The sequence below is a fragment of the Seriola lalandi genome, unplaced genomic scaffold, assembly GCF_002814215.2.
Source record: "Seriola lalandi dorsalis isolate HSWRI2012SDOR001 ecotype SW California unplaced genomic scaffold, Sedor1 jcf7180002054945, whole genome shotgun sequence".
NCBI lineage: Eukaryota > Metazoa > Chordata > Actinopteri > Carangiformes > Carangidae > Seriola > Seriola lalandi.
The window spans coordinates 3078341-3090823 of record NW_019525496.1 but is presented as its reverse complement, the minus strand read 5'-3'; the positions used below and the strand labels follow the sequence as shown (position 1 = coordinate 3090823).

Here is a 12483-nt window from a genome sequence, read left to right as displayed (position 1 = left end):
ATAAGATCTCCTACCAAGTGGAGGAGGTGAGGAAGATGCACAGCATGATCCTGTCTGCACCCAACCCTGATGACAGTAAGTGTGTCTTTGTAAAAAAACAAACAAAAAAAAACAAAACAGGAAAAAGAAAACACAGGATGCTGACATGTCTGCAGTTTTCAAAGGTTAACTTGTGCATTAATTTGCCTTGAGCACACTTGGCTGGAGTTTGACTTTTGAGGCACAGAGTGAACATGCAACAAATGTCTCTCTTCCTTTGTTGCATTTTCCTCCTCATTGTAAATGAGTGACTGGCTGGCCGGAAACCTGTGAAGGAAACAGCAGCAGTTTGCCTCAAAACTCAAAAACCACTGTGGTTTGGGCTTTGAATTGTTCTGTTATGAACCTTTTAACAGTTAGGGGTTTAAACATGCTGTCATCTGCTGATGTTTGTGGACATAAATGAATAATAACACATTTTCTCTAACTAAACAGAAACAGTTTAGCACTTAAAAAAACAATTATTTGAAGCTATATAACAGGGCCATATGTGCACAGTGTTTAAAGACCTGACAATCAGCCCTTGGCCTTGTTCGGTGTGTGAGCTGAGGCTGAGGACCCTGCTAGACAAACACTCTCCAGCACTTTACAGTGCCATGGCATCATTAGTGATTGAGTTTAATGTAACATATTAGAATGTTTTAAGATCCATGACGTGGAAATGGTCACCAGGGAAACAAACTAAACGCCCGTGCTTTATGCTGTGTGACCTCTGCAGTGTTGTTGCCAAGTTACAAGATGAAATCACAGTAAATTCAATATTTACAGGAGGGAGAGTCACAGTGATTAGCTGGATGACATTATTTTTTCTCATTAAGAAACCCAGTCTGATGTGTTTCCTATCTCTCTGTGTGTTTGTGTGTGAAGGAACAAAGGATCAGCTGGATGCGATGACCAGTAATATCAAAGGGAATGCCAACGTTGTGCGAACGAAACTAAAATGTGAGTCGAACCATTACGTGATTGTCACTTAGATATTTATTAACTGCACCAAACAAAAGCTGATGTCGTCTGCTGTTGTGTTACGTTGTACCATAACTCTCTCCCTCTGAAGCCATGGAGCAAAGTATGCCCAAAGATGATGTGGTTAACAGATCCTCAGTTGACTTCAGGATCCAGAAAACACAGGTCAGGAAACATTTTTATGACTGAAAACCTCACTTTTCAAAATAAGGAAAATGATACAATATTCACAATGAAATCCAGTCTGGATTTACCCACATTTTCAACCTTAGTCCTTGTGTTTTCACTTGTCCTCAGCACACAGTGCTGTCCAGGAAGTTTGTGGAGGTCATGACCCAGTACAACGAGACGCAAGTGTCCTTTCGGGAAAGAAGCAAAGGAAGGATCCAGAGACAGCTGGAGATAAGTAAGTGAAACGTAATGGACCCCCCCGGCCAGAGAGGATGGGCTATAGGCTATTTAGGGAACAATCTTTGAAGCTTTTAAGGAAAATATTAGTGATGTGAATTGCTAATGCTGACATGAAATACTCCTTACACACATTACTGTGGCTTGAATTTGGTTGCACGTACAAGATTTGTGAGTGCCAGATGTTGAAATCTAGAGATAAAAGGGTGACAAATAAAACCCTGAGCCGCTGTTAGGACAGGATCCAGGAAACAGACTCCACCGGTTTCCTCTCTGCTTCTCTGGACACCAGCCTAACTGTTGATAAACAGACACCAGCGGCAGGACAGGATTCTGTTCAGATTTCTTTAAGGTGTCAGGGTTTTTCTCTTTTACACATACCAACTTCACCACTGATCACACACAAACACTAGATTGTTTTGTGAGTTTTTATGGAAGTTTAATGAGGCCTTGTTGGAGAAGTAGGACTGATCAGATAGACAGACAGACAATAGCTAGACAAGAGAGTAGCAACCAGTTATATAAAGATACGTACAAGGTCCTGACAAGGTTCAATGAATAAAAATGTCTTGAAAACGTGGTTTACATCATCAACCATGATGTGTAAAATAGCAGCATTAGTGTCTGTAGCAGCATAATCTACATTTAGCCAGTGTGAGATTTACCACCAATAATATACACTATAAATGAGTATATCAGTATATTAACATTCACACTCGATTGTTAGTTTTAGCTTGTGTTCATTGTGTTTGTCTTTGCAACCAGGCTAGTTGATATTTTCCAGCATTTCTCTGAGGAGTGTGTTTGGTCATCTCTGTTTAAAATGACAGTGAAAAACAAATGCAAAGACGGTGTGTATCAGGTGCATTGTATTATGCATGTATGAGTAACATGAGACAATAGTGAAAGGCAAAAAATAGGACTGTGTCCCACAGTCCCTGCGGCCAGCATTAATGAGCGGCTCTAGTTCTCCACACTGCAGGCGGAAGAGCCTGATACAGGAGACACCTCGCTGTGTTTGTGTTGCCTGGGAAACGGGCAGAGGGCTCAGCCGCCTGTATAACAGTAGTTCACCTGTCTTTGACACGACCACATGAACCTCGGTCTGTGCTTTCACAGACTAACACCATTCATTTACATCTTTCAGAAGTGATAGCGTTGATGTCTGTTGATGAGCTGTAATGGCGGTGTGTTTTACTGTGTTTGGCTGCATCTCTCTGAGGAATAACCATTGCAAAAGGTGTGTGACATACAGTAAGCACCTGCACAGAGAGCTGTCTCCCGAGGGAAGGGGGTTGTACAACAGGAGGCATGGCTTCAGGAAAAGAAAGCTTTCTGTTTATAGAGTTTCAGCAGCTGTTTCTCTGTGAGGGGTGCCGGGCTCCTTTGTTCCTCAGACACTTCTAATCTTAGTCACAAGTACGACCCTTATCCATGAATAAACTGAAAACCACAGCAGGAGCTGACTGTGATTAAACATCAAATTATCTAAATTAACAGTCCTCTGATCAAGGTGTTTTTAGCAACAGTTGCACTGAGATGTGGAGTTTTTCCTCAGCATGTGTTTCAAAACCCCAAATTCTTAAAGTCTTGCAGTGACTAACTTCAACCAGTGTGTCTTTTTACATTTCGAATGAAATCTCAATTTGGCGTTCCATTAAACAATACAATACACCTCTCATTACTTGGGGGAAAGTCAGCAGTGTGTTTGTAGCAGAGTCCCCTGGGTGGATAACAGAGACATTATTTTTCTGTCAGCTCAATCAGCAGAGCTACAATGAGGCTTCTTCTCCTCACACAGTGGGCTTTATATACAGAGCAGCTTCACAACACTGCCAGACAAATGTATTATCCTGGGATTAAACGCATAGCAGTATATATTGTACCAGGGATAAGCACAGATATTTGTTGTTTACATTCAAGATATTAGTGCAACACTCACTTGAATGTCAGAGTCGTGTTTTTATTGTTTTTAAAGCATGCTGCATGAACGATGAACACTAATTACAGGGTGCCTCAGATAAGTCATCTTTTAGTCATAGACAGAGCTCAGTCCATTGGTCCTCCGTATTTTAATGCCAGATGATGAATCAAAGGTCCAGAGGGAATAATAAAAAGGGCATAAGTAGGAGTGGTGTCATATAAAAAAAAATCTCAGGACTCAATTTTCTCCACAGGAGCTATGAATGGCTGCAGCCTTTTCTGTATAAAGTCTTTACTTGAGCCCTGTAAATGATACTGTGTTGCACAGCATTATGTCTCTGAGCCAGTTTCTGAGCGTTGGGGGACAACAGCCTCTTCGTTTTTAATTATGGTCTGATGTGCAATTGGCAGCTTCTCTTTATCTGGGATTCATTTGTACTTTTATTCACTATGAACAAGATTATTAAACAGCCCTTATGCAGCACACACCCTGATTGAAAGTTGTAATGTTCTCTGTCATTTTCTTCCCAGAATAAAAACACATTCAATATTTCAGAGAGAGGCCTACATCTACAGTTGTATGACAAGATGCCATACTACACAGTAAAATCTAGTGACATAAATGTTATTGTATATGTCTGTGTCTCCCCCTGTATTTTACAGTTGTACTGCAGCCTTCATCACCCCTCATTGCAATATGCAGTCAAGAGTTTACTGAAGACTTCAGACACTTAAGATTCATCGTCGCACTTATAAACTGCTCTGCATTGCATTGTGAAATGTGAGCAGGAAGTAGCGTACATGCCCTAACACTATTTTTCCGTTCCAATGTGGAAATCTTTAGGACACTATATACAACAGAAATTTCACATATACACACACACACAAACACAATTTTTTGACACTCAAATAAAATGTTGGACATACCATAGTGATAAGATTAATGATGGATGAATTAAATTTAGCTGCTTCACCTTCAGGTCCTAGTTCAGTCCTGGCTCTCTGTCACACTGGTATGGCTTTCTGGGGCACTTGAACAGAACAGGCAGAGCCATTGGTAATGTTATTAGCAACACCAACTATGACAAGTGAAAATATCTGCTCTCAAAATGGCCCACTAATTAAAACAACATGCCTTATTTTGTATTTATATTCCTCTAGTTTCACCATTAACATAACATTTTAAGTATAATATTTTAAGTACTAGGAGCTGGTTGTGGGCAAACAATTAAAAAAAAAAAAAAAAATCACTTTTTCTAGGGAAAACAAAAATTTATGAATCAACTAATGATTGCTTTTTTTTAAATTATTGTTATGGTTTTAGCTGGAAGAGTGACGACTAATGAGGAGCTGGAGGAGATGTTAGAAAGTGGAAATCCATCGATCTTCACATCTGATGTAAGTTTTCTCATTCTTTCCTGTGCAGTATCTTGTTATTTCACCATTAAATGCTATGACTACCATCTAGTGGTGGTGGAGGAGTAAATTGTCTAGGGTGAGGTAGTGTGCTGTCAAGCCCCTTTTTCACATGCTTGTGTTTTTGGATAAATTATATAACCTTGTCTGTCTTTATTTCCTCCTCAGATCATTTCTGATTCCCAGATCACACGTCAGGCCGTAAATGAGATAGAGTCAAGACACCAGGACATCATGCGTCTGGAGTCGAGCATCAGAGAGCTGCATGCCATGTTCATGGACATGGCAATGCTGGTAGAGACGCAGGTAACAGATAAATCTAATTATAAAGTTACATGGTAAAAGCTAGTCACCCCCAATACATCTGTTAGACACAATATATAAAAGCATGGTGATTCTCTCATTTACAGGGGGATATGGTTAACAACATTGAGAAGAACATCTCCAATGCGGCCGAATACATTTTTCGTGCAAAGGAAGAGACCAAGAAAGCAGTGAGATACCAGAAAAAATCCCGGAGGGTATGTGTTTCTTTCTAGTTATGTGTTGCTAAATTGTCACGAATTAAAACATTTGTAAATGTCAATTAAACAAGATGTCAAAGTTCAAGTAGCAAACTGTAGTCACATGTGACCACTTAAAACTGTTTATAGCCTTTTTGATAGTATGAGAGTTTTAGACGTAGTTCAAATAACAACCTTTTCTTCACTTGGCAGAAATACATTATCCTTGCCTTTGCTCTGTTGATCCTGCTTGCTGTCATTGCACTAATTGTTGGCCTGTCTGTTGGACTAACTAAACCTCCTGTATGAGACCTACTGTGATTACTGCGTGAGGTAACGACACTTCCACATCCACAACCTCCATTCCTTGAACCAAACATTAATCCGTCCATCCTTCCATCTATATATCCATGAATTCATTCATGCATTTAGCCGTGGAACGTTTTAGAGGATTTGTAGTGCAGATCTTTATAAACAACCCCTCTGACTCCTCTTTTCTTCTGTTTTTGACAGAAACTTCTCTGCCTTGCTACATGTGGTGCTGCAGGTTTCCTCCTTTTACTCATCATAATAGTTGGAGTCTTTGAGTGATGGATATCATGGTTCACAACCTTACAGCAGTCAGCTGCTCCTGTGGTGATGAGGCAGGGAGCAGCTTTATAATAAGACTGCCATTCACTATCCAACAGCATTACAGAGATGATCTCTTGACCAGAGTGAAGTAAGTATAATGCGTGTGTGACCCACTTTGTGCAAGTAACATCAGACCTCATGATACACTGTTCTTGAGCAATTTTATACAGCTAGAATAAAGTGTCCTGTCTGCACATATCGCTTTGCCTTAGATGAGATGTAATGAAAACTGACAGCACATCAGATTTATACGCTGGTGTACGTCCTGTATTGCTGCCATTTTTTTTTTCATGTTGGGTATCACTTTTGGACATTTCTTGGTCTAATGGCTTTAAAGGACTAGTTTGACGTTTTGAGAAATCTGCTTATTGGCCTTCTTGCTGACAGATGAGAAGATTTATGCCATTCTCATGTGTGTATGGTGAATATGAAGCTACCACCTGCAGCCTAATAGCTTAGCTTAACATAAAGACTGGTAAAACAGCTAGCCTGGTTCTGTCCAAAGGTCCAAACAAAGCTCATGACACGTCATGGTTTTAGGGGGTATTATGTGCCAAACAATTTCTTGGCCAGGTGTAGTGTCTTCCTGGAGTCTTGCTGCCATTGTGAGGTTTGCTCGTAGGCCAGGCAACTAGTGGACGCTCCAGGAAATCACTGATGCTGGTACATCCATACACCCCTCTTAAAACTACAATGAACAGAATAAACAAACAACATATGACATGGTAGACTGTGAGCCTTAGATACGCCTTTTAGGCTAATTTTGTTACCTTTGGACAGAACTGTTTCCCTTAGTTTCCTTTCTTTGTACTGAGCTAAGTGGTTGGCTGCAGCTTCGTATTTAGCATGGAGATATGAGAGTGGCAACAGTTTTCTCACTTTACTTTCAGAAAGAAATTGCTTATATAAACTATTGTATAATCCTTATGTCCTCATTGTCCTTTTGTATATTTACTGTTATTCATGTGAACTGAATGTAAAACTTCTGCAGCTCAGGACTCTTGTAGGAATAGCAAAATGTAAAAAAATATAGATATACATATATTCCCTGTAAGAATTTCTACTGAATTCTGTTTTAATCGGAAGAAATATTTTCAGATCAAACGAATGGGATTCATCAATTCATTTCATAACTCTTATAAAAGTGCCTTCTTGATATTTAATATGAAACTTTAACTTATTCAGTTGTGTTTATCCCAATCACTGTGTGTGATGACTGAAATATTAATTGTGAAAAAAGTCATGCTGGACTCTTGGATGATATTTCAAGAGCACACGTTTTCAATTTGATACATTTTATTAATGTTTTTTTTTATGTTTTTAAGTTATATCTTGTATTTTATATTGAAGCAGAATAATTAAGCCAGGTATTTGAAAATAAAGAGTAGAAAGTCTTTGCAGAACGCTTGTTTGTTTCCTTTCATATTGTCATATTGAATGTGATAAAGCTGGACTCATTAGTTAAAACTGTAGGATCACTCGAGATATTTTAAATAGCAAACACCTCTGAATTTGTCAGACATAATTACGGTTATTTTCTCAGTTCTTTTAACACTCCAAACATTTGGAGGCTCAGTTTGTTTAGAGGAAAACAGAAAGAAACAGAGGCTGCTGTTTACTTCAGGACTAATGAGCACTTTGCACAAAGCGCTTGACTTCCGTGTAATCAACCAAACAAGATTAGTGAAGAAAGTGGAAGTAAGCCCCTGGAGGGCAGGTTGTTTCCTCTCTTTGAATTAGATCAAAGGAAACTTCAGAGGTGCACTTAGAGTGAAATGCCAGTGAATGTCCTTAAAATTTGCACATGAGGATGTTTTCAGGTCACTGACCAAGACAGATGTCAAGTCAAGTGATATTATGAACTGTGATTAAACTTGGACACAGCAGTTCATGTGGGTGAGTAATTTCTATGGAAATCTGTACATTTTGACGCTTTGGTAAATGAGAGCAAATCTGTGGAAATAATATTTTGAGAGGTATGGTTGTTTAGTCTTAATTAGTATATTTATTCATGTTCACCATATTCCATACTGTTGTCTGTAAGAGTTTGCTAACTGTTGGCAAGCTATTTCAGTTGACAATTTAGAAAATTTGAGTACAGTTTATACTTTCCATGTGTCTAACATGTTCTTTACATAATGAAGCACAGTTCTGCTACAGTACAAGAGACCCACCACAATATTGTAGTCACTAACCATCCACCATTCGTCAGCATTACTAAAGGAACATATGCTAGTATTGTAGATACCACAGAAGTGGTCTAATCAAAGCTGTAGTGCAGTTTTCTTGTTAACAAACATTATGTTCACATTTAGTATGGCCAAAACGAGTACTGTACATCACTGAGGTCTAACAAACGCGTTGAATGCATTTTAGGTGCAAAGCCAACTTTATTAACATTATTCAAACCTCCTTTGCTGTGGAGTCATAGGAGTGCCATAAAAAAATCTGTAAATCTGTAAAAGAGTAGGAAAATAAATGTGGAAATGTGGGAACAGGGAAAAAAAAAAGAAAAAGTAAATAAAAATATGTGAAATATAAATAAATACATAAAAGTATAAACATAGGGATTTAATATATTGATTTTTAAATGTTTATTTACTTATTGGTTTAATTATTCTATATATCCACATTCATTTTCTTATTCTTTGACAGATTTATTCTTTTTTATGGCACTCCTGTGACTATACAGGATACTTCCTTGCAGTCCTCTTCATCCCTGTAGTTTACACTTCATATTAGCATTTCAGTAAGTCCCAGGTACAGGTGGGTAGTAATGGGTATTCAGTTACATGTACATAGTTAACTTTTTAAGTAGTCTCGGTAGCCTGGTGTAGCATTCTGTTTCCTTCAACTTGAATAATTATTTGTATTGAGAAAAAAAACCTTAGGCCTACCTTTACCTCGTAACATTCATGCTAACTCCCTTCGGTCTGCTGACGCTGTTCTCCTTCCTCATGACGTTGTTCATAGCGTTCATAGTTATCACGTCAATTACGTCTTAAGACGTGTACATTTGACGTCTTAACGCGGACGTCAAAGTAGACATTTTGGACCAATCCGCGTTCCATAGGACAATAGTTAACGCTACAGCGGGAAATTCAGATCAGGTAAAACACGCTTGACCTAGCTTTAGTCGTTTTCGATTATCAGCGTGTGGCTTTCAAATATCGCTAGCAGATCTCAGATTTGTGAGCGAGCGCTGGTCTGAGGTCAGCACATCAGGAAACCGTGCTGGCATGTATTGACATGAGAGCAGAGATGCAAGTAAGTTTAATACTACACACTCAGTACATGCTACTCCTGCTGTCTGTAGTAATGTAAATATTGGACAGTGTTCGACAGTTTTTAACAAGGCGTGTTTAGTCATCGCAGCCCGATGAAGAGAGTTAGAAAAGTAGCGTTGATCTCTTTTTGAACACTCTTCCAGAAATCCAGGATCTTTGGGCAATCCCAAAAATACACGCGAAGGACCCCTCCAACAAAGTTCAGCTGTATTGCTGTATTTGGAAATGATAAATGGAGTTTTAAATTGCCTCATTTTCACATCCAACTCTAACTCCTCCATGTTGGGCTTTTCTTTGACATCCAAATTATTGTCATTAGATTCATGTTTTAGTGCTTTGTAAATTTTTCATATTCCCCATTTTTGTCTCTCCCTCTGTAAATGACATTAATCTTTGCAAATCTTTTCTCGTTCCCAATGTTTCTGGAGGTTCTGTCTCAGTTATAGGACTTAATGAAAGTAATGAGCTGGCAGACTGAATTCCTGTGCAAGTTGTTGAAATGATTTCATGGTTTGCCAGTTAAACACTTGTACAATATATATCAACACTTTGTTTGTTGTTTGCCCATTAGTTAAACCCTGCGTCCATCCTAGATAATAAAGAAATCTGGCTTCATTGCTATTTTTGCGGCCCTAAAATTAGGATTTGAACATTTTGATTTCTTCCTTAATGCTGAACATATTCATCGTTCCCCTGATCCAATCATTACCAATCTGAGGTTTCTTCTGAGGTAGTTCAGTTAAGAATGGAAGTGATTCCAGTGGTATATTTTATACTCTTTGCTCCATCCCTACCCACACTGCCTCTGTCTCTTTAGTTATCCACATAATTATAGCTCTAAGTTGTGCTACCCAGTAGTCATTTTTTCATTTGGGTAAATTCAACTCTCCCTTCTCTTTTGGGCAAAGAAATGTCTTATATTTGATTCTAGCTTTATTAATTTGCCATAGGAATTTTAATATGATTTTGGCTAATATTAAGTAGAACTAGGAATCACAATCAGCATTGTCTGGAACAGGAACAACAACCTTGGTAATCCATTCATTCTTACTTTTTCTATTCTTCCCATCAGAGTCAGAGGCAAATTGTCCCACCTAATCAAATCGTTTGTTATCTCGGTTATCGTATTTCAAGTTGTTTATGGCCATTACTACTCTCTATTTTCACCAATGAGCTCTCTCTCTTGTTCTAGATCAGCAGTTATGTATGATGATACAACACTATATCTACCATCAGTATCAATTGGGGAATTGTCTAGTAGGATAGGGAATTACAATCAGTTTATGGCATTGGGTTAAGAAATTAGTTCAACTATCAAAAACAAAAGGTATTGTACTTGGATCAAATTTTAGACTTAAACGTAAGCCACAGTTAAACTTGTCTATACAGGAATAAGCAGACTCCTTTGAATGATATTAGATAGCAGATTGAAGTGGTCAAAACAGATTGAAAAAAACTGTTGCAGGCATATGCAGAGGTCTGAATTTTTTCCTCAACAATACATGTCTCACATTGTTCAAACATTAGTTCTTACTCACTTGGATTACTGTCCGGTAGAGTGGTCAAGTCCATTTTATTGTTGGTGTTGTTGTTTCGTTATTTTCTTGTTCCCCCTTGTCTTGGATTTTAATTACATTATTGTTTTAGGTTATGATGTAATGTGTACTTGAATAGATCCCAGGAAGAGTAGTTGCTACCTTGGTATTGGCTAGTGGGGATCCAAATAAATAAATAAATGAATAAAGAAGTGCATGCACTTGTATTTAACAGCCAATTCATGATGACACATCACATCATTATCTCCTAATAAGCCTAAATGAGTCGTCTGATATTTGACATTTCAGATTAAGATTAGAGCCTGATTTGACCACCCCTGTAATCACATTGTCACTGTATGCGTCTGCTGCTGGAGACAATAGTGTCGACAGTGTTTGGCCACTCTACCCACCTCTGGTCACAACATTAACATGTTCATATCTCTCATAGACTGGCAAAGTTTCACAGCTACCAGCAGCAGTCAGCGTGTCCAAGCCAACAAACCCACACTTCTGGATATTTGGCAAGTGGAATCACCCACAGTACAAACCCTGTTATAGTCTTACTGGATCCCAATTTAGAGCCTGTGTGTAGAGTTGTGTGAACTTCTCGTGTACGCACAAATATAACCTTCTAGGTCTTCATATACTAAAAACTGCCGGAGACTCTTACATAATGAACTACAGAGGACTGTTGGGGATGACTAAACGCACACCAAACATTTATCTGACCAATGAGAAGAAAACTGTGGACCTCATATTGCAGTCTCTCAAAGCGATGCAGGAGGCGTCACATTACTTGCCCTGTGGAGAAACGACTCTCATCACATTTGAAGGCTGTAGAAAGATTTTTCTGTGACTGTGTGCACTGTATGAGATGTGTCTCTGCTCTTGAAATGATAAGAGTGAATTGCATAGTACTATAGAGTGCTTGGTCTAACTGGAATTGGAACTGACAAGGAAGGAAAATCCAACAGCTAATAGTCTCTTCTGCAGTGGTTTTGGAGCACGCCGGCCCGGATGACCCAGTGAAAACTGTAACTGATGATCGGACCACTGCATGTCTTTAATTGCAGCCTCATTTCTGCTGGAGCTAGGCTTATCCTGCATCCCAGGTGGGTGGTAGTAAAATATTAAACAAATATACTGGATTTTGTAGAATGTTATTAATCTGTAGCCAAATTATTGCCCACAGCTACTGTGAATCACAATTTTAAGATCAAAGAAAACTTGAATTGGAAGCTCTGGTTCTATTATGTAGACAATCTAAATCTAATTTTTTTTAACCTTTTTTTTTTTTTTTAACATCATGGTGTTTAACTAGCATGCACAAAAACTTGTAGATTTAACAAGGCAAAAATAAAACCTGCATTTCTCAGTAACGCTGCAGAAGTGACACCTCCTGCGTGCAGCACAATCATCTTTTTAATTTCACGAGCAAAAACAAACAAAACGATGCTTTCAGAAGAAATTCACGTATCCTTTAAAGATACAGTACACTTATTGCATGCAGCTCTCGCAGCTTTTTTTTTTTTTAAATCACTAAAATGTAATTTTAGATAATTTTTATAGTTTTATGTATTTCCTGTGGCAGCTGTGCCATCTTTTCTGTTTGTGTGTACTGACAATAATCCAACATCCATTATTATGTAACTCTGCTGAATACAGATATTTATAATCTGAACATGCTGGAGTTATGACATCATCTGGAGCTGCTGACCATGACATGCGTTTGGGGAGGCATGCAAACTGTTCTGTCATGGTAGGCTATGGCTT

At 38.5% G+C, this 12483-nt stretch overlaps 1 protein-coding gene across 1 annotated transcript; it reads left to right on the top strand.

Annotated features, from left to right (window-relative positions):
* Positions 1-6: 6 nt before the first annotated feature.
* Positions 7-7279, top strand: stx2b (syntaxin 2b). The gene is made up of 8 exons (XM_023393891.2): positions 7-75; positions 907-981; positions 1094-1167; positions 1300-1408; positions 4658-4731; positions 4918-5055; positions 5160-5270; positions 5766-7279. Exons 1-8 carry the CDS (start codon positions 36-38, stop codon positions 5841-5843), a joined length of 699 nt encoding a protein of 232 aa, XP_023249659.1. The 5' UTR covers positions 7-35; the 3' UTR covers positions 5844-7279.
* The last annotated feature ends 5204 nt before the right edge of the window (positions 7280-12483 follow it).